The sequence below is a fragment of the Herpailurus yagouaroundi genome, unplaced genomic scaffold (genome assembly GCF_014898765.1).
Source record: "Herpailurus yagouaroundi ecotype Mexico unplaced genomic scaffold, PumYag 77, whole genome shotgun sequence".
NCBI classification, from domain to species: domain Eukaryota; kingdom Metazoa; phylum Chordata; class Mammalia; order Carnivora; family Felidae; genus Herpailurus; species Herpailurus yagouaroundi.
The window spans coordinates 19,279,195-19,301,318 of NW_024412388.1; the positions used below are offsets into that span (position 1 = coordinate 19,279,195).

At 52.7% G+C, this 22,124-nt stretch overlaps 1 protein-coding gene across 2 annotated transcripts in view; it reads left to right on the forward strand.

Annotated features, from left to right (window-relative positions):
* The window catches only part of MAN1C1 (mannosidase alpha class 1C member 1), a 141,200-nt gene that overhangs the window by 85,258 nt on the left and 33,818 nt on the right, over positions 1–22,124 (forward strand). For both annotated transcript variants that reach the window (XM_040465358.1, XM_040465367.1), the window contains exon 3: positions 21,478–21,593. In XM_040465358.1, coding sequence (XP_040321292.1) covers positions 21,478–21,593 — 116 coding nt within the window. The remainder of the gene's footprint in view (positions 1–21,477; positions 21,594–22,124) is intronic.

Sequence of the window (22,124 nt, forward strand, 5' to 3'; positions counted from 1 at the left end):
GTGTGTGTGTGTGTGTGTGTGTGTGTGTGTGTGTGTGTGTGTGTGTGTTTTAAGTAGGCTTTGTGCCCAGCGTGGAGCCCAATATGGGGCTTGAACTCAAAACCCTGAGATCAAGACCTGAGCTGAGATCAAGAGTCAGATGCTCAACTGCCTGAGCCAGCCAGGTGCCCCTGTAAACAGATAGTTTTACTCCTTCTTTTCCAGTGTGGAAGCCTTTTGTTTCTCTCTCTTGCCTAACTGCCCTGTCCGGAATCTTTAGTACAGTGTTAAGCACAACAGACATCCTTATTTGTTCCTGAATCTAAGGAACAGGATCTCCTCCTAGGGGAGGAGACTTTCAGCCTTTCACTGTTAAGTATGATGTTAGCTGTGAGTCCCTCTTGTTTTATTTTTTTTTTAATTTTTTTTTCTTAACATTTATTTATTATTGAGAGACAGAGAGAGACTAAGCATGAGCAGGGGAGGAGCAGAGAGAGAGGGAGACACAGAATCTGAAGCGGGCTCCAGTCTCTGAGCTGTCAGCACAGAGCCTGATGCGGGGCTCCAACTCACAGACCGCGAGATCATGACCTGAGCCGAAGTCAGACGCTCAACGGACTGAGCCACCCAGGCGCCCCGAGTCCCTCTTGTTTTAAAGCCTAACTTTTCTGAATCCCATGTCTTTCTCAGTTTACCCTATCCATGAGTTTCTGGGAAAAGAGTACACTGGGAAGAATTGAGGGGGTAAAATATTTGAAACTTTTAAAATCAGAAAATCTCTCTATTCCAATCTCACTCTTAATTGCTAATGGGCTAAATAAAGAACTTTAAGATGACAGTCATTTTTACTCAGAATTTTGAAATTGGTTCATTGTTTCTAGCTTCTGGCATTCCTCATGAGAAGCCTGATGCCATTCTGATACCTGATCATTTGTACGTGACCTGTGTCTTTTCTCTGGAAGCTTATAGGATCTAATCTTTGTTGTTGATATTCTGAAATTACATGATGATGTGTCTTAGTGTGAATCTCTTTTTAGCCATTGCGCTGGGAAATCAGGGGACCTTCTCAGTATGCAAATGTATGTCCTTCAGTTCTGGGAAGTTTTCTCGAATTATTTCTTTGATTAGTTACTTCCCTTCATTTTCTCCATTTCTGAAATTCGTACAGTTTGAATGTTAGACTTCCTGAGCCTGGTCCTCTAAATCTCTTATTCTTCTATTTTCTCTCTTCCTCCCTTCCTGCTTAAAACAATATATTTTTTGGTTCTGCTCTGAGAAATTTCCTCAAGTTTATATTCCAGCTCTTCAGTTGAGGTTTTTTTTTTTTTATTTCAATTATCAAACTGTGTATTAATTCCCAAGAGTTCTGTTTTATTTTGTGAATGTTCTATTTTGAGCATCCCTTCTTATCTTGTGGATGCAACATGTCTCTTTGAGGATATTATCCTGTGTAGTTTCCTCCCCCCTGCAGAGCCTCTGTGTCCTCTAAATTTACTTTCCCTATTTGTGTGTATGTATGTCTAATTCATGTGTTAGTTTTTCCACAAATGTTTAGGGATCCTTGATTGTGTGCTCATGTTAAATATGGAGCAGAAAACAAGATGGTTGGGGCTCCAGTGTCGTGACTGGGCTTTGTTGGCTAATGCCTCACTGTCAGGTGACCTGGCAGGGGACTCGTTGTTATAGGTTCTTACTTCCTAGGACTGGTCAGATTCTATAGAGAGGGTGTTTCCATTCTTCGACCTAGAGGGTGGACTCCTGGCTCCAGCCTGAGAACCAGGTGGGTAGGAGGGCTAGGGGAGCAAGTGGGATATCCCAGAAACCTTTGCCCAGCCCTCATGCTGTCAGGATGGTGCTCTGTGCCTCTCCCAGGAATCTCACAGTCCAGAGGACCTCTGTCTTACTCCCTTCCATGATTCAAGCTCTACTTGTCTGCTGGAGTGGGAAAGGGACGTGTTCTTAGCTGAGTAGGGGTAGGGAGGAGATCCAAGGGTCTTACTGCCTTTAAGCTGACTTGGCACAAATCCTTCTGTTGTTCCACTTCCAGAGATGCCTGGTATTCTCACCAGTTCCAGAGCCATTGGAGTCGTGGATGGAGACCTGGTGTTCATTTGCTTTCGGCGTCATGGCTTAGATTCTGCTTTCTCGGCTTTGCTAAGTCAGTGTTACTGCTGTCTTTTCCTCTGTGTGCTTTGTCCTTGTGGATTAGTGCCTTTTAGAAAAATTCTCACGCCGTTGCTTTCGTGGAGTTTCAGGGGAGAAATAGAGGTTAACGCATTTACCCAACCTGCTCTCTTGAACCACAATCTCTTGCACTTACAATCAATCGTTGGGTTACCTGAGCCTCAACATCATCAACCATATCAGTGACGTATTGCCACAGCGATGCTGCCTAACAAACGCCCACAAACCTCACTGGCATGCAACAAAAAGTGTTTACGGAGCGTGAGGGTCTTCACGGTTCAGCCGCTCCTGGCTGGGTCAGCTAAGTGACTCTGCTGATCTTGAATGGGCTCACCCTCCTGTCTGGGGGCAGCCGAGGGTGGGCTGATCTAGGAGACCCTGGGCCAAGACAACTGGGCAACTCCACTCTGCTCCACGTGTCTTCCATTGTCAGCAGGCCAGTCCAGGAATGTTCTCATGGCAAAGGGGCAAGAGAGCAAGGGGAAACACGCAGTGCTTTGCTGTCATTGGTTAAAGTTAGCCACACGGCTGAGCCCAGAGTAAGAGGACAGAGCCAGACACCCCACTTGGAGGGCCAAAAGGCGTGGGTGCAGGGAGGGGTGAGTTGCTGGGGGCCACTGATGGAGCCTCTCTACCACGGATGCCCAGGCTTGGCTCTGGAGCAGAGTATCCCTCCCCACCGTCGAGTTTTCTTCTACTAAACCAGGAACCTGGGGTCCTGCCACCCTGATCTATATTCAGTTGACAGAGTCACTCCTTTGCTTACTGCTTGGAAGAAATGCTGTCCGTCTCTAAAACAATCAGAAATGATCTCTCCGATAGAGAAATGTACTCCCCAAGCACAGGCTGGGGCTGTAGATCACAGGCAACCGATTTAATCTGCTTAATTATTTGATTCAATCAGAAGTTGGCTTAATTATTTTCTTGCTTCTCACCTCTTTTTAATCCATTCTGGAAACTGATTATGTCTTTAACACCAACCCAGAGATAAGCGTTTTCAATCGGGAAATGTAATTAGCCAAGGAAAATGAACGGTGGGCACTGCCTTTTGTTAAAGCACCATTAAAACCTAAGTCTGGTCAATACCCATGTGGTGTGAAGACGAGATGCACCACTTGTGCCTGGAGAGGGGAGGCCCACAGGTGAGGAATTAGGCCACTTGGCATCGTAGCCAAACAGGCTCATTCATTAATTCATCCATGAGGCATTGCTAGGCCAGTTCCGGGCCCGCTGCTAGAGATGCAGAGGTAAACTGGCCATGTCTGGCACCCCCAGAGTGTCTGGGGGGAAGGATCTACACATAATCATGATGTACAAAGTGTGGGGCACACAAAGGAAGGAGCCCCTGATTCTACCTCTGGAGCTGCACAGAGCCGGTAACATCGAGCTGGGCCTTGAGGGATGAGCTAGGGCATCCCCGGCAGAGAAGAGTAAAATGGCATTCTGGGTCGAAGGCACAGCATGTGCAAGGGTGTGGCAGTGAGAGAGCTCAAGAGCGGGTGCAGAGGCAGACTAGAGCAAGGCCACCGTGCTAGGGCCTCCGAGAGCACAGATGCGCACTGTGTCCTTGGGCCATCTCACTTTTCGGTTCCTCCCTCCCCCTGCTAAGAGTACCAGGATTCTCCTAAAGTGTGTTAGTAGAAGTTTAAGATATATGACTTTTGAGGGAGACTGAATAATCTTAAACCTGACGGATGGATTCAGGGCAATTGAGAACCACAGATGTGCGTTCTAGAGCTTAAGAATCGGAGGGCAGATGTTAAAAAATTAAAAAAAAAAAAAAGTTTGGGGGGGGAGCGACTGGGTGGCCCGGTCACTTAAGCGTGCAACTTTAGCTCAGGTCATGATCTCATGGTTCATGAGTTTGAGCCCCACGTCAGGCTCTGTGCTGACAGCTCGGAGCCTGGAGCCTGCTTCAGATTGTGCATTTCCTTCTCTCTCTCTACCCCTACCCTACCCCGCTTGTGCTCTGTCTCTATTTCAAAAAATAAACATTAAAAAATTAAAAAAAAAAAAAAAAAGAAGAAGAAGAAGAAGAAGAATAGGAAGGCAGGGGAAGGGAAGGCATTCTGGGCAGAAGGTACAGCCTGAGCAAAGCCTTGGTGATACGGCACACTGAACTGAGTATGACTGCAGCATGGAATGAAACGTGGGCGATGAGCCACCCAGGTGGGCAGGACCAGGTCCACGAAGGGCCCTTTAGAGAGCAATTGGAGGCCAGCTCCTTGCTCTCAGCATCTACGATGGGGGGACTGCAGACATGGGGGCCTCCCTAACGCTGCTTGGGCGATAGCTGCCGCCTCAGGCCCCCTCCTGTGAGTCTTTACTTTCTCAAAAACTCTAAGTGCTCGGATCAGTGGTCGCTGTTCAGATTCGCTTGGATCTCTGCCCAAGACTGAAGCTTGTCTGGAATGTGGTGAGGTGGAGAGGTTACCTGGCCAGGTGGCTCCTGCACCTGGAGAAAGAGAAGGAAGGCCCCCTGCCACCAGGGCCACCACACCTGCGCCTACCTGGTTCCTATTTACCTTAACCTTCAGCCGTCCTTCCAGAGGAAAATTCAGCCAAGGGAGACCGTGAGCTAACAGAAGTTGCCAGGCCTCGCCTCACTCAGAGGCACACACCCACTGTCTACCGGATCCCACCCCATCCGATCCGTGCCCGCTCAGGTGTTGAATGCAATGGTGACCAACACGTGGATAAAAGCAATTTTATATCCTGCTTTGTTGCTTGATAGGCTCTTGCAGCCTCTTTCCCTGCCTTCCCCAGGTGGGACCCTCCTCACTGGGGAGACAACTGGCATAGGGAGAGCACGCCCACGCTGCAGGCATGAAGGCCGTGGTTCCCGCTTACTTGCCGTGTGACCTTGGACAAATTGCTTAACCTCACTGAGCCTCAGTTTTGTCATCTGGCAACGGAGATAACGTAACCACCTGTGCTGTAGAGTTCAATGGCATGTAGGATGTCCTGAGCAGGGGACTGTGGCTGTTGTGGGGCCTGTAGGACCCAGCTCAGATTACCGCCCAGGGGACTAGCTGGGTGGCCTTGGGCGCTGTTTTATCTCTGTGAGCCTCAGTTTCCTCCTCGATGAAGTAGTGGTGATGGCACCCTCCGGGCGTACGGATCAAACAGGTGCATTACTGTGTGTGAAAAGACTTTGGAAATGGATGCTTTTTGTCTTTGTTGTTTCTTCTCTGTCTTTCCGTAGAGCCTAGTCCGGGGCGCGGATGGTTTTTACTCTGTCAGGTGATTTGAGAGCTCCTCAGAATCCCCAGCCAAAGCCAGGGAGCAGGCAGGGGGAGAAGGTCAAGTCTGTACCCGCTAGCCTGAGAGCCAGGCAGCAGGTCCCCTGACTCCAGGCCCCTGTGGTTGGGGGACAGGCACTCTCCACCCCCGCCCCCAAGCTACAGGGGAAGAAACCCCCTCGGCAAAAAGACATGTAGTAACCAGGGTCCCGTTAAAGTCACTGGTGGCCAGGTCCAGCTCATCACATCACACGCCACTCAGGCCTTTCTCCTGTCTTCCTGTAAGTCTCGGCATCAGTCCTGGGCTGGGAGTGTGGGACTGCTCAGGAGCAGGGTACGGGGGGAGCCTCAGCCACTGATGGGGGCTCCTGAGCCCCGGCTCCCAGCCAGACTGGCTGGCGGAACACAGCCACACAAGGTTCTCGGATCTTCAAAGGCAGCAAGCGTGTGGCCTGAGCACAGAGACTGGCAGGAGGACACCAGAGCCGGAGAAGGGGGTGGGGGTGGGGGCTGTGCGGAGACATGACAGGGTTTTGATAACAGTGCCTACCTGGCATGTCTGAAAACTCAGGCGTGCATCTTCCTGGCAGGGCATGCAACTTCCTGCTAATGAGTCTTGAGAGGCTGAAGTCATCAGAAGGCTGGGCTGACTCCTTCCCAGGGGAGCTGCCGGGGATGGAAGCCAGGCGCCAGCCCCCTCCCCCAGGGGGCTCAGCTATTTGGGGGAGCATCTCTGTTGAGGGACAGAACTAAAACCTGGAGTGAGGTCAGGATCTGCGGGTGGACCCTAGCCCTTGCCCAGAGCTTCTCCAAGGCCCTGGCTGCAGTGCTCCCTCCTCGGCAGGGTCTGTGCAGAGCCCCCTCTCCTTCAGGACTTGGAGAGACGGAAGCCAATGACACCAGCAACGAATGCCACCTCTGTAGTACTTCCTGCTTGCAAAGCAGCCCTCACGTTTGCCGTCTTATTGGGCCTTCGTAACAGTCTGCATGAGAGAAACTGAGGCTCAGAGAGGCAAAATAGCATGCCCAAGGTCGCTCCATTTAGTGGGTGTATTTACGTAAGGTAACGCTAGCTGCTGTAACAGGTAAACCCAGAGAGCTCAGTGGATGGAGACAGCAGACATTTATTTCTTGCTCATATAAAGTCAAACTGACGGGAGGAGGAAGGGGCTCTGTTCCTCACGATCACTTAGGCACCCGAGGTGCTGGAGGCTTTATCATCTTCAGATTGTGACACCCAAGGTCACCTTGGCCTTGGAGCATCCCACAGGTGGATCTGGCCTCAAAGTGGTGTATGTAACTCATGCCCACGTGCCATTGGCCAGAACTTGGTCATATGGCCCACCTAAATGCAAAGGGGGTGGGACATGAAGTTCCGGACTGGGCAGCAGTTTCCCCACGATGGCTCTGCCCCAGCCACGGGGAGTGTGTGAGATTTGCTGGGCATAGGACACAATGTTTTCCTGGAACAGAGGCTGGGGACACTGGATCAGAGTTTGATGGGGGGGGGGGGGGGCCACTTAGAAGTCAACAAGTGCCCAATGTGGACTGAGACCTGGAAGAAGACACAGGATGTTCCTGACCCTGTGAGGAGCCTGGATTACACGTTGCCCCAGCCTTTTCCACGGCCTCCCTGTGGCCCCTTCAGTTAGTTTTGAATCCGCACCTCCGTGGTTCCCCACAGCCCTCCTGACAGAGTCTAAACCCTTAGCCTGGCATTCACAGACCTTCCCGGGAGGACTCCAAGTTAGCTTGTAGCACAACTCCCTTTATCCCCCCTCCCACATATGCTCTGCTCCTACCTGACCAGCCTCTCACCGTATGGGGCTTTTGCCCATGCTGTGCCCTCTGCCTGGAAGGTCTTTCTTCCAGTTCTTCACCTTGCAGACTTCTGCTGTCCTTCCTGATCTAAATCAAAAGCCATCTATGAGCCTCCCTTCAGCAGAGTTAGCTGCTTAGCCAGCTCTGAGACTGAGAGTTTACTGTATACCGGGCACTGCTTGAAAGGCTTTATAGGGATTAACTCTTTCACAGCCTTCCAAGCCTAGAAGATGGGGAGCCACGCCTCTGAGAGAGACGGGAACTTGGGTGAGGTCACTCAGCTAGCGAGTGGCAGACGGAGTCCAAGCCCAGGTATGCATGCTCACAGCTGAGACTTACCACTGCCTAAACTCCTGTCTTTTATTAGCCCCTGTCACAATACATCATAATTACTCATGTACTTAATAGTTTGCCGTCGAACTTGCCGTCTTTCTGAGACAGCAGCTGCAGACTTCCTGCGGGCAGAAGTCATCGCCCATTCATCCTGGAGTCTCCCTCACCGCTGTCCCCACCACCATCAGGCCAAGGTCTGGGTGGAGATTTTCTCTCAAATAAATCCCTCGCCTGCCGAGAACCAGAACCAGAAATTCCTCAAGTTATCGTCTGTCATAATCCCTTCCCTGCTTGCCTGTCAGTTTTTGAAAGTTAACCTGAAACCATTTGAAAATGATCTGAGAGGCATAGACCAGCCTTCTCTTTGCATGATTAAGTACGATGGCTTTTTAATGATTTGAGCTGTGCCTTCTGTGGTTTGACAAAAATGGATTACCATATATTTCTGAAAACCGTGCCTCTGAAATCAGATTTTTCCCATTTTCTCGGCCATCCTCACAAACCTTTGCTGAGAATGACAAATACTCTGGGCTTTAATTGTTCAGCTGCACGACGGTGGCACCTCCCAAGTTCCAAGAACTGCTCTCTTCGGGGAAAGCCTTGAAAGGCTCCTGGGGTTCGATCTTTAGGAAATTGAACTGTGTGTTTTCTCTGAAGCAGGGAGAGCTGTCTTCTGGGCTTGGCATATTTGCTGCATTTGTGAATTGCTTTGGCCCTGAAATCCAAAACAGAAGCAGGTTCCTCCCCACCCCCCAGGAAGCACACTCAGGGTTGTCACACCAGGCATGTGACGTGGGTGGGCATGGGCAAGTGGGGTAAGGGGCCTCTCCCTGGGCAGCCCAGGCACAGACCTTCCTGCTCCCCCTTTCTACCTAACTCTACCTTATCCAAGATGCCCACACCTTCAGAGGGGGTATTATCAGTCCATTTGGACAGATACAGACTCGTGGCTCAGAGAGGTTAAGTAACTTGGTCAGGGCCACAGAGCTGGTAATATACAGAGCCAAGTCTCAAACATCTTGACCAGAAGCCTAGGCTTTTTCCACTATCACTACTGCCTCTAAAAAAAACCACAAATTAAATCAAATGAAAGGTGACTCACAGGCACCCCCTGCAGTCCTTTTACATTTAAAGAAAAAAACCCCACTCTACCTAGCGCCAGTCTCTCTAGTAATATGCATTATCTGACATGATCCTCATTTCACAGATGGGGATGTTGAGGCTCACGTGGGTGAAGTAGCTAATGAGAGGTCACACAGCTAGGAAAAGCCAAGGTGAGATTTGACTCTCTGCCTACCTTGCTCCAAAATAGCTTCCTCTCCCCGTCCTTTGTAGGAAATAAAAATCTGTCCCCCTCACCTCGGTCAGGTGGTTAACATAGATCAGTCTGGCAATGAGAAGGCTGCATGACTTTCGGTGAAATGTGTGCAAGTATCTTTTCAGCTAAGGAGGGGTGTGTGTGTGTGTGTGTGTGTGTGTGTGTGTGTGTGTGTCCTGTTAGATTCTAGAAGGGGCCTAAGTACTGAAGAAAAGGAAGGTCCCTGGTCAATAGAGTGGGGTGAGTCAGTCCTCTCATCTTCACTGGATGCTGGGAGTGCAGCAGGGGGCCCATCAAGGGCTCAATGGCCATCTGGTCATGCCTGCTCTGGCCCCTGCTCAGCTCTGAAGGTGAATTCAGCACATATTTACTCAGAGAGTCCTGGGTGCCCAGCATTCTACTGGGCTCTTTGCTGACTCCACAGACGAAGATGACCAGCCTCTCTGCCTTCCGGAGCTTCGGCCTGTCAGAGAGACAGACCCACACAGAGCCTCCTGTGAGTCAGCCTGGGCCAGGTGACTAGCATGACCAGCCCGCGTCCCCCGTGGAGGGGATCCGAGGAGGCTTTGTGGAAGCAGGGGTGCCAGGCCGGTCTGTGTGTCACAGTGGGGCTCCTGCGGGGAGAGGCGCCCAGCTCTTCTCACGCAGGCAACGTCTACACCGGAGGGCCGTTGCCCCAGCCCGCAGGCAAGGGGGTGGTCTGGAGGTCGTGTGGCTGTGGGCACCTGCCTGGGACCCTCTCAGACCCTCTGAGCTAGCCAGGGTGGCAAGGAAATGCAGACAGCTGAGTTGAATCCTGATTCCACCCTTCGTCCACCTCGGGAGATTTTCATGGCCACTCTAAGTGCCAGAATCCCCATCCGTGGAATGGGGACACGAAATGTGCCCTCCTCACGGGGCTGTTGGAGGCTCGAGAGAGGCACTGCCCACAGGTGCTCAGCAGCAGGGTATCCGCCTCCACAACGGCTGGTGGCTGTTGCTCTGTCTCTGCCGAGGCCCGTGTGAGCGGCTGTGCGTCCAGCCTTTTACATGTGCGGTGTGATCCCTCGCCCTCGAGACGGTTCTGCAAGGTGGAGTTACTGTTGGTGCGGTTGTGCAGATGTGGAAACGGAGGCAGCTAGTGAGTGTGGCTCCCAGCTCAACCCTTCTAGCCCCTTCCCGGCAGCTCGGCCATCCCAGCGACTGGAAGGACCCTCCCCTGGGCCCAGCTCCGTACCAGGCTGTCTCCGCATTCAGTCTGCCATGTGTCTGTTTCTTGGGAGTGAATAGGGCCTCTTTGATTTCCTTTCTTTTCCCCTTTCCAAAAATGATCATCTTGTTATCAGAGGCACACATCTGCGTCTCTTGGCTCTGACCCACAGGCTGTGTTTGCCGCGATCAATGCGTAGCTCTGTGTGGCCGTGATGTATATCCAAGATGGCACTGTGACCCCGAACCTGTGGGCCAGGGAGGGCAGCGGGAGGCCCCCCTGATGAGGCTGAGGCGAGGCAGCTGGCCGACACTGCCCTGTGCTCAGGGCTAATTCTTCTTGTTCCGGGACTGGGGAACAGCTGCCCCCCAGCTTGGGGGCATCCCTAGCTGCCTCAGAGCCTGGGCCCAGGTACTCCCTGCCACTCTCCCGGTGGGCACTCGCCAACCAAGATGGATGGCTCCCTGAATTACTCCACGAGGGGTCCCCGCTGGGTCCTCTCCCAGCCACTCTCCACCCCGCAGCCAGAGGAGCGGCCGGAAGCCATCCATTTCTCTCCCTGAGTCCTGTAGCCTGGCCCCGCCCCCTCACCCCGGCCACCGTCCTCCTCCCTCACTGTGTGTAGTGACCTCCTCTCTGCTCCACAGATATGTCAAGACTCCCCTCAACTTGGTCTGTTGTCTTTGCTGTGCATTCTGCCTGGCCTGTACCCACCCCTCCTTCTGTCCTCCGCTTCCTTCAGGCCTCGGCTCAAATGCCCCCCCTCTCCTGGCCTCAGGCCCTGCTCTCCCCTCCTTTACGACAGGCATTACTTTGTAACTGGATGTTGTCTGTGTGACGCCTGGTTGCTGCCATTCTTCCCCACCAGACCTGCAGCTTTTAGAGGGTGGAGATCAGGACCGTCCGCTCCCCTCTGTGTTTCCTGAGCACTCAGAAATGTGCTTTTGGGTGAATAAATCAATCTCGAGCAAGCGACTTAATTCCTTGAAGCTTCAATCTTCATCTGTAAAAGAGGGACAATAATAGAATTGTCACAAGGTTTAAAAAAGACGTGTGTGAAACATATGGCCCAACGCCTGGCACAAAGCAAGTGCTGGGTCAGTGCTGAGTGCGGTTATTTTTATTAACCCCTGGCGAGGAAGGGGTTGGTGGTTGGCGTCGAGGAGAACTCCACATTCCACAGGCAAACCTTTGTGGGGTGCTGGCCCTTGGCAAAGATCTCGGGGTGTCATGGGATTGGTCTCTGCCCCCCCCCACCCCCACCCCCAGCGCCTCACACCACACATCAGCCGCCTCTGGCAAGGGGCGCTTTGTCAGGGAGGCTTTCTCATCCGGGAATGAGGCCGTGGGAGGAGGGCATCCGATCCTTCAATCAGCAAGTCCCAGCGACGCCTTGACTTGGCTTCGATTAACCAGGCTGAGATTCAGCCCCGAAGACACTCACTGCCCAGGATGGACTGGAAAAAAAAAGGACACAGGTGACACGGATTGCCATAACGACAGTTGAAAGAAGTTCTTTTGATAAAAGTGTTCAGAGGAAGAAGACCCCAGATCCAGGTGGAGGAATCAAGGATATCTTCATGGAAGCAGCAGCATTTTCTCTAGGACTTAAAGTAGACATTGGACTGGGGAGTGTGCAGAGACATTTGGGGTGGGAGGAGGGCATTCCAAGCAGAGGTGGAGCTTGAGTAAAGGGCTGGGAGCCTAGAAAGAGGGGACCACACAGTGTAGCTGGAGTATGGAAAGACTATTAAGAAATAAGGCTGGGGGCACCTGGGTGGCTCAGTCGGTTAAGCGTCCGGCTCAGGTTATGATCTCACGGTTTCGCGAGTTCAAGCCCCACGTCGGGCTCTGCGCTGGCATCTTGCTTGAGATTCTCTCTCTCTGTCTCTCTGCCCCTCCCCTACTCGCACTGTCTCTGTCTGTCTCAAATAAATAAACTGAAAGAAAGAGAGAAGAGAAGAGAAAGAGAAAGAGGGTACTGTATCAGTCAGTCTCTTCCAAAATAATGCTGGGGAACAATTATTCTACAATGAGTGGCAGACAAGGAGTGTTTTGTTTTGTTTTTTTTTAAGGTTTATTCATTTTTTCAGAGACAGAGCATGAGGAGGGAGGGGCAGAGAGAGAAGGAGACACAGAAACCGAAGCAGAGAGCCTGATGCGGGGCTCAAACTCACGAACCATGAGATCATGACCTGAGCTGAAGTTGGACGCTTAACCGACTGCGCCACCCAGGCGCCCCAAGAAGCGTTTATTTCTTATTCATATAGTTGCAGATAGGCTATCTGGGCTGTGCTCAGCTGGGTCCAGTCTGCTCCATCTGTCTCTCACCCTTCCTGGACCAGTGGCTGTTTGAGATTTGTACTTCTCACTGTGAAAGGTAGGAGTGCAAGAGGGCAGGCCCAACCATGCAAGCTTATTTCAAACTTCTATTCAAGTCATGTTCACTAATCCCATTGACAAGTCTCACAGCCGAGCCTAAAGTCAAGGGCACAGTTTAATTCCCCACTCACCATGACGCCAAAGCAAATTACATGGGCAAGACCAAGGTTGATGGGCCGAGGATGTTTGCTTCTCCCATGGAGGTGAAGGGAGGGTACGGAGCAATCTTCTAACTTAACAGGTGAAAGCCAGGTAGAAGCCAGTGTGTATGGAGGGACTCAGCAGCTGCCCAGAGCTGCGGCTGGACTTTAATGTCTCTCGGGGTGAGCAGCAGAAGGCTCCGTCTTTTCCTTTCCCGCCAGTGAGCGTTAAGTGTGTTGAAAATGCCACAGTGCCTGCCCAGCTCCTATCCTGCCTTCCTGAGGGCTCATGCCTCCTCCCTGCCTGGCATGAAAGCCATGCTAGTCTTTCCTGCTGGGCCAAGGAGGTCAAGGATCTGCAAGGGATCCTAGCTTTGCCAGCCCCGAGGTGGCTTCCTCTGCTGGAACTGAGCCTTACGATAGCAGGCCGATGCACTGAGTGCCTAGGTGTGGTGCGCTGGGTATATAAAATTCTCTTGGATTGAATGCCTGCTGAATACTCTTTGTGTGCATTTCTCTGAACTGGCCACACCCTTCTAAGAAGGAGACCTTATTCCCATTTTCCTGAGGTCAAGTTAGTTGCCCAGGATCACACAGCTGGGAAGGAACTAAGCTAGGATTAGAACAGAGCCTACAAGGGTGTATGGTCTGGAAGGTGGTACCTGGTCACAGCTCTGCCCTGAGCTGCTGAGCCACGGTGTGACTTTGGAGACACCACTGTAGCATCCTGGGCTCCAATTCCTCTGTCTGCCTTTTCTTCTCTCCGAGATGTCCTGAGATAAAAGCGGCTCCAAATTTGACCCTCAGCACTGTCAGAGGGAGTTTTAAAAGACAAGTTTCCCGATCGGGCAGCACCCTCAGCTCTTACTTAAAAACAAACTAATACGACATTAACGTCTTTACAACACACCCTGTTTTCCAGTGAGGAGCCCTGTCCAGTAGACTAGTTCAGTGAACCATGTCTGGTCATCCGTCACATTGACCCTCATTCAGCAGTCGGCCACAGCAAACGTCCTCCGGCCTGTTACGGCAGCAAAGCGTGACATCTGTTGGGGAAGCCTGGAGGAAGCCATTAGTTCCACGAGGGCCGTGATGTCTGCACGTCCCCATTTTGTCCCCGCGACAGTGTTTTCCTTGAATACCTGGCCACTGCTGTGTATGGTGTGTTTTCTCCGAGGCCAAGAGCCCTTTTAAAGTGTCCGAGGATCTCCAGGAAGGTGCTGTCAGTGTTTCCACTAGCCGTGCATTCATTCAACAGCCGTCTGCTCTCACCTTCTCTGTGCCTGGCCTGGGGATGGATGCCCGGGCCACAGGGAAGAGTCAGATCCAGCCAGTGCCCCCTGGGATTCACAGGCACGTACGATGTGGTGGGAGCAGTGCCGTGACCAAGGGGCCTGTGGCAAAGTGGGGCAGGCTTGCACAGGAGGGAGTGGGCAGGTCTGCTTGGTGGCTCAGAAATTCCTGAGAGAAGACTCCACGCTCCAGCCAAGGCCAGGACAGAGAGTAGGTGTTCACCAGGCCAACTCGGGTTGGGACCAACTGGGCATAGGGACCCATGTCAGCAGAAACCCCATGGCCTTCGGGGAGCTCCTGATGACATCATGTGGGTAGAGCATCACATGCACAGAGAGCAGCAGAGAGGCTGGTGAGGCTGCCAAGGCTTGGACCACAAGCACCCGGTGCACTGTGCCCAGGGACTTTGAATGTGATTAGGGCATCGAGGGCCTAAGAAAGGCAGTGGCATCATCAGATCTGATCATCTTTTATTGATTCACTCCTAGCAAGAGCATCCTGTTGAGTGCCAGGAATAGTTCCTAAAAAATATCTTTAGTCCTTCCAGAGGCTCCAGGAAACCTCTGCCTTGAAACACACATCCTCTGAACACAATTTTATGTGATCCAGGAAATAGCCATCGTGGGAAGATTCAAGAAAAGTATTATTCCTGAAGGAAAAAGAACCCTCCCAGACCTGACAGAAATGCAGAGGTCCTAATCCCTAAAAGGATTTCATGCAGCCAGAAGACGTCACCATCCAAGATGCTGTGATATCATGCACTTTGGGGTAGCGGGGATATCATTTCCATCATCCCCGACACCCACAAAGCAGAACGTTCCAGTCGCTACTGCTGTATAACAAATTCCTCCAAAATTTGGTGGCTTAAGACAATTCTTTTATTATGCTCACAGATTCAGTGGGTCAGGAATTCATAAAGGGCACAGTGGGTACAGCTTATCTCTTTACCACTGTGTATGCGCCCTCAGCTGGAAAGGCTTGAAGGGTAACTTGACAGGTGGAGCCCACGCGTGTGGGATTGGTGCTGGCAGTTCAGAAGGGGCTGTCACTCAGAAAGCACACACATGGCCTCCCCGTGCGTTCTCTCTTTGTGGGCTCCATTGTCCTTCCTCACAGTAGGGTGGCTTGTTCTAAGCACCAGCCTTCCAGGAGACGGGAAGTGGAAACTGCCAGTTTCTTAAGGTCTAGGCCTAGAAACTAGCACATCGCCCCTTCTGCTTTATTCTTTTGCTCCCGGTAGTCACAGAGGTCGACCCAGATTCAAGGGGAGGATCCTTGGGAGGAGTCCTTCTCATGGGGTGGGGTGCACTGAGGCAGCCATGTTTGGGAAATACAACCTGCCGGACAGCCACACTGAGAAACTGAGAAAGCTTGGAAGCTGAGAAAGAAACACTTGTGTTGTTTCTTTACAGATTAAGAAAAGTCTCTGTGGATTGTGTCATCAAATTAAATGCAACCATTAGAGTATGGCTCTGGGGATAGTGCAGTAATAGGCTATGCTTTGGGTGATTTTTTTTTCCTTCTGAGTGTTCTTCCTGGAGCTTATGTTGCCCGGCCTGACCCATTTCTCTTTGCTAATACAACATCACATAAAAACCTTGTGGTCATTAAGACAGCAGACTCAGGAGAGGGGATACAAACCCTGTCTAGCAGCCCAGGGTTCCTGCCCAGGCAGCCCTGGGGGGTGGGGGAGGGAGGAGGTGACAGGAGCCGGGGGCCAGTCCCTTACAGAAACTGACCCACGCACAACAAATAGCTTCGCACAGGACAATGGTGTGGACACACACAGCCACCCTGGCTGATCTGGCCACAGCCTGGTGGTGGGGTCTCCTCTGTCTCTTGGCACCCGCCCCTGGAATAGATAGCTAACCTGCCCCGGGCGTGGTCACCACAGACACCTGCATGGTGGGCTCAGTCTATTCAACCCAACACATGTACCTTTGCCTCTGGGTGCCAGACCAGAGCCAGGCACTGCAAAACGTGAATGAGCCACAGCCCCTGCAAACCCTCCCCACCCAGAGTGATGGGCCTTTTATTCTCAAATACTTAGCAGGCACCTGTGATGGGCTGGAAAGTGTCCTGGGCAATGGAGGACAGCAGAGAACAAAACAGGGCTCTCCCCTCCTATGTTCCCTTATGAGAAGAGAGTAAACGGGGAAGCAGATCCACACATGACATCTCGGGGATAAAGGTGCTGAGGAAGAACAGAGAGGCAAGGGAAAAGCGACAGAGGTGTTGTTGTTGTTGTGGCAGTGTGATGGAAACTGCCAAGGCCTAACAGGGAGCAGGCTTGGAGGGCTGCAAGAACAACATGGAGTGAGAGAAATAGGGAGGAGGAGTGGGCGATGAGGCCGAGAGGAAGCCGGGGCCAGATCACAGGGCCTCAGAGTCCAGTGGGAGCCACGGGAGGGTTGTGAGCAGAAGAGTAGCACAGAAGGACTGGCATTTTCAAAGGATCTTTCTGGCCACCACGTTGAGGATAGATGGGTGGAGGTGTGGGGATGGGGGACGCAAGGGTAAGAAGCCCAGGGGCCAGTTAGAAGGCTCTTGGGATAAATCCAAGAGAGAGAAGAAGGTGGCTGGACCCAGGGGGCAGCACAGAGGAGGGGAGAAGTAGGTGGAGTCTGGAAATGGTGCAGAGAGCCACCAGGATTTGCTGCGGGATAGGGTGGAGAGAAGAGAGATGGGGCACGGCTCTTGGGAGGAGGGGCTTGGCGTTAACCGCTGTGGTTGAGGAGTAGGTTAAAGATGAGACGCCTATGGTCTCCCGGGGGTGAGGACAAGGTTCTGGCTGGGAGTTGACATTGGGGAGTCCTCAGCATGTAGGTGGTTATTGAACTAAGGGAATGAGGGAGGGCAGAGAAGAGAAAAGGCCCAGTGATGATGGAGCCCATCCATAGTGGCCTGGCGAAGAGGAGGAGCCAGCAGAGGAGACTGGGAAAGTGCAGATACAGGGTTAGAAAAAGAGTGGCATCCCGAAGGCCACGGTCCGCTCAGAGCAAGCACGATGCCAGGGAGAGTAAGTGCATCCGTCAGAGATGGACCATCCTGGCTCCCTGCCTTTCCCACTTCCACTGGGAAGCTATTTCTTGAGCCAGAGATGAGTCTTCTGCACCCCGGAGCCCTGCTCTTCCGGAAGGGCAGAGACACATAGCTTAGCAATTCTTTGTGGTGCACCGAGAGTGAGGCAGCTCTTGTGGTGGAGATGGGGGTGCACAGAACGGGGGCAGACAGTGTGGGCCTGGAGGAGCTGCTGAAGGTTTTCTCAGGGGAGGAGGGTCCAGGGAGGGCAGGACCCTCACGTAGACCATGGAATGACGTTCACAGTGGCTTCCTGAGGGTGGGCTCTAGATCTCTCCAGGTGAAGGTGGGGTGGGGAGGCCGTTCCTAGCAGTCTGCGGAAGAGTCACAGAGGTAGGGACATCTAAAGAGGCCACAGGGAATGGTGGGAGGCCTACTTGGGTTGGGGACTCTGACCTTTGGGGCTGCTTGGAGACAAGGTGCAGAACTGGTGCAGAGAGGCAGCGGGAACCCTTGACCCCAAGGAGCTCGCAGTCAGTTAGAAGGTGAGCAGAGCCCCAAGGTTCAGCACAAGGGTAGACACACCAGTGGAAGCTCTCTCCGCAGGAGGAGCTTGGCTGGATGGAATCAGGGAAGGCTGCCAGTGGGAGGTAGAGCTTGGAGAGCGTGTGGGCTTTGAGTGTGGCCAGATGCACAGAACGGCTTCCTGGCAGAGAAGAGCACACGTGCCAAGGTATGGAGGCAGGAGTGTGCAGCACGTGTCCAGGAAGCAGAGCTTGATGGGAGAGGAGATTAGCCGGATCCTTTGGAGTCAGACCCAAAAGGCTTCACCCCCATCCCCCCCACCCCAACCTTATTGCATGGGCACTGGGAAGCTGTTGCAGCTTCCTGAGCTGAGGAGGGACACAGCTGGGTCTCATTTTAGGAAGACAGGTCAGGCAACAATGTACAAGGTGAATTTGAGGGGAAGGGGAGGGGTCCTGGAGGTAGGAAGACCCTTTCAGAGGCAGGTGCCCACCCGGATCGGGGATGTTAACGGCCTCAGCAGCAGACACAGGTAGGACCGATGTGACACTTTTCCTTTAAGTTGGGCCAAAGGTTTTGTAAGCTGCAGCCTCATGCCGCACTGCCCTGTGGGGCAGGGAGGGGCTGGTAAAGCAGGAGCACCACAAGGCCTCGGTGACCCCAGAAGACTGTGGAGGGGCTGCCCAGGGCCAGTTGAGGGCAAGGAGGGCCACGCTTCTGTGTGTTGGGTGAAGCTCACATGTACCTAACACTGTGCCAGCACCTATCCATCCACTGCCCCGCTTAGCCCTCCCGGCATCCTTAGGAAGTAGGTCCTACTGTCGTCCCCATTTTGAAGATGAAGGACACAAGACTCAGAAAGGTACAGTGACTTGCCTTGGCACACAGATAGTATGTGATGGAACCAGGATTTGAACCCACATCTCCCTGACCAGTCCAGTGTTTCAGGATGAGCTACGGGACCCAGGAAATAAGAACAATGAACTAATTTGTCAAGCACTTAACTCTGCCCCAGGCATACACAGGTGTCTTTATGAGAAAGGCCAGGCACTTATATGATGCATTTATCTCAGCTCAGGAACCTGCAGTGGCTCCCCAGTATCTAGCCTAGTGGCCTTCCCTCACTTTACAGAGGAGGACTTTGATATTTGGAACAGATGTGTGGCTGGCCCCAGCTGGGGTTTGAACCCAGGGCTGTGTTCTTTTAACACACCTCACTGCCTCCTGCCTGGCGGGGTGGGGGAGGTGTCCTTTGTGCACAATGAGCATTCAGAGCTAGAAGTGGGAGAGTGAGCCAACCTGGAACCTGTCTCAGGGCCAAGGCCAGTGGAACTTTCAAGCTGGCTGCCTGCCTTTTTGTCCCCCTTCGGCTCTGTGCGTCTAAATCGAGTACCTATTCTCTGAATAGGGTTGTGTGTTTTCCCCTGGGGAGCTGCCCCAGGCCAGCTGCAGGTACAGATAGAGTTGAATTCGGGATTGGGCCTTCTCTCTGGCCCAGCCTGGCCACTGGGTAACCTCTGGCCGGGAATGAAAGTCTTTCCAGTAAGTGCCTTGCTGGCCCGCAGCCCGGCTGTGTGGTAGGTGGGGGCCCGGGTGAGAGGTCAACCGAGGAAGGATACAGGAACCTGAGAGCCGGGCAGAACTTTGCCAAAAGCTCCCTTAGCGAGCTACCTCCTCAGCCGGGGCCTCCGGAGCATTTGGGAAGGAGAGCTGGTCACGAGGAGCCCTGGCTGCCCCTCTGGCCCAGCCTAGACCCTTGGGCTTCTGAGCTGAGGCTCAGCCCAGGGAAGGAAGGCCCCTGGGGTAAAAACACTGGGCAGCCCAGGGCAGGATTCAGAAATCAGACACCCTGGGTCTCGTCCCCTTGGCCTTGGGCTTCTCTTCAGGCCCTCCCTGGTCAGAGCGGCCTCCTGTCCCTTGGAGGGATAGGGCAGGGTTATCAATCAGATCCAACTGTTTTCACAAGGAATTGAGAGAAGTTGGGTTCTGCTCTGCCTTTGATCTAATCCTGGGTACGTCCCAACCCCTCTCTGGGGGCCCTCTATGAAATTTAGGGGCGGGGCAGCGGGATCTTAAAAACCCCTTCTGGCCCTTAAAAAATCCGGTGTGAGGCCCTGTGGTGTAACAGGAGGGGGCCGTAGCTTCAGAGCCAAGAGGATGGACACCAGCTGGTGCTCCGTGGCCGGGCGCATCTCGGCATCTGTGCATCTCGGGCCCATGGGCGTTCCCATGCCCCACTGCCTCTTCATCTGACGGTAAAGCGTCCCTGTGAACCGGGTTTGGCCATTGACAACCACAGGGGAAGCAGCCAGCATAAACCAGGAAAGTTCAACTTTGTTTGACTTGGGTGTTTTCCTACCAATCCTTCAGTGTAGGAGGAGTTGACGTTCTGGAAAGTCACTTCATCCCCAATACCAAAACCATCTTGGGATGCCTGACTCTGGATTGGGGAGCCCTTGCTTCTGGAAGCAGATTCTAAAGCGTCCAGCTTTACCCTTCTCCCAGTTTCTCCTGATCTCCCTCTCATCCTTTTCCAGGCCTAGGAAGGTGGTGGTTTGAGTTTCAGGAGTCTCTGCCTGCAAAATCAACACAAGTGAGTAGTTAGAGAAGCGCTAATTAAGGAGATTAGAGGCTGACTCTGAATGCAGGTGTGCCCGCAAAGCCCGAGCTCGTACTTCAGACTCAAGTGGGGCTCAGCCCTGTGCGCTCCAAAGCTCCTCCAGGGGGGAGGTGGAGCCTGCGGTCCTCACTGAGCCTCTTCAAGGCGGAACCGTCAGTCCTCCTGAGCTACGTGCCAGTATCTAAAGGATTTGCTGCTACTTTACTTTAAAGGAGGCAGCTGTCTCTTACAGGAAGCCCTCCAGATGGCCCCGGGCACATCGCTTTCTCCCTCCTTTCTTCCTTCATGGGACTCTACACTCAGGCTGTGGCTGTGCCACGTGGGGAGGCCTTCCACATCACTCTCCTGCCCAGCCCGTGGTGTGGAGAGCTGCGGTATTTTGCACCATTATCTCAGCCCTTACTCCCCAGGATAAGACTCTAAGGCCCAGTAGCAGGGGCCAGGCCTCAGAACTTGCACTTTCTGGACTGACCATCCTAGAGTGGCCACAGAACCTTTGGTTTGTGCATTTGTTTGGTTTCTTTGCCCAAACATTCCCCCCCCCCTTTTTTTTCCCAAATGGAAGTAGGTTTCTGGTTATAAAAATAATCCATGAGCCGAAGAAGTCAAAAGGCACCTGTAATCCCAGCACTCGGGAGGTAACTATTGAATCACATCTTGCCAGACTTAGTTCTGTGTAAGCTCATCCACATTTGGCATACAATAAAGAAATTATATTGTGTTTGGTTTTTTGTTGGTTTTTTTTTTGCAACCTACATTTTTTAACTTAACAGATCCCATGGATATCTCCCCAATAAACACAGGCCTACGTCACCTGCATGGATGGCTCCATAGTCCTATTTTATGTTTGAGCCACAATTTATATAGTCCCCTATTGTTGGATTTGGATATTTTTTCCCAACTTTTCCCCATTGTATATGGTACCGCAACAATAAATACCTTCCCAGATAAATATCTGTGAACATTTTTTTTTCTTTCCTTGGAATAAAGCAAGGAATAGAATTGAAAAGTCAGAGGACTGGCATATTAGGGTTTTGTAAATGAAATGCCAGTTCACCCTCTCTCTCCCCAGTGTCACAGAAAAGTAGTGGGCGCCTGACTGGCACTGATGGTTGGCTTGCTGGCGGATATGGGTGGACTGAGGTCTGGGAAGTGATTCGGCCTGTGAACTTGGTGTCCCAGGCGGCTGGCCCCCGGCCACTGCCCCGAGGAGGAAGCAGCCTGGGGTGGGCGGAGGGGGGACGCTTGCTCCTGGACTCCCCTTCAAAGGCTGGTGGTATTGGAGCCTCCCTGGATCGTGCCTGGGCCAGCCTTGGCCTCGGAACCTGCCTAGGCGTTTAGAGGGGGCGTGGAGAATGGTAGCTGGTGCGGCTGGGGATGGAAAGGACAGGAATGAGCCCGGGTCATGCCTCCGATCTCTGTGCCTACAGGAGGCCTCAGCGGGGCAACCATCATTGACTCCCTAGACACCCTCTACCTCATGGAGCTGCAGGACGAGTTCCAGGAGGCCAAGGCTTGGGTTGAAGAGAACTTCCACCTGAACGTGGTGAGTCAGACACCCTTGGGGTGTTGGAGCCAGAAGGGGTCCGGAAGGGCAGTGGCCAGCTCCACCCGGTCACTTCTGAGACCCAGAGACTCTGGCCCCAAGCTGCACAGCAGAGCAGTCCTGGAACTGGACTCCTAAGACCAGCCTCAAGGTGGCGTTGAGCTCTGGCCGTCCCAGGAGTATTTACCAGCCTGTTGTCCCCTGGGAGGGAAGACAGCCAACGACCCTTCCTTCCCCTCCGTGGGAGGTGGCAGGCACCCAGGAAGTCCCTTCTAGGGTTGAATCTGTCACACAGAACAGTAGCAACAGGAGGGGAGAAGTGGTGTATCTGCTCTGAGCCGCTCTAACCTGGAGCCCCCAGCTCACTCCATGCCGCCCTCTAGAGATAGGTGAGAGGCTGAGGAGCCATCCGGATGATGGTAACAATGACAATGACTAGTTCACGGGCTTGTTGTGAGAGTTAACTACCATGGAGAGTTACAACAAGCATTATAACACGGTCAAGTCTGATATGGATGTGAGGGGGTGTCC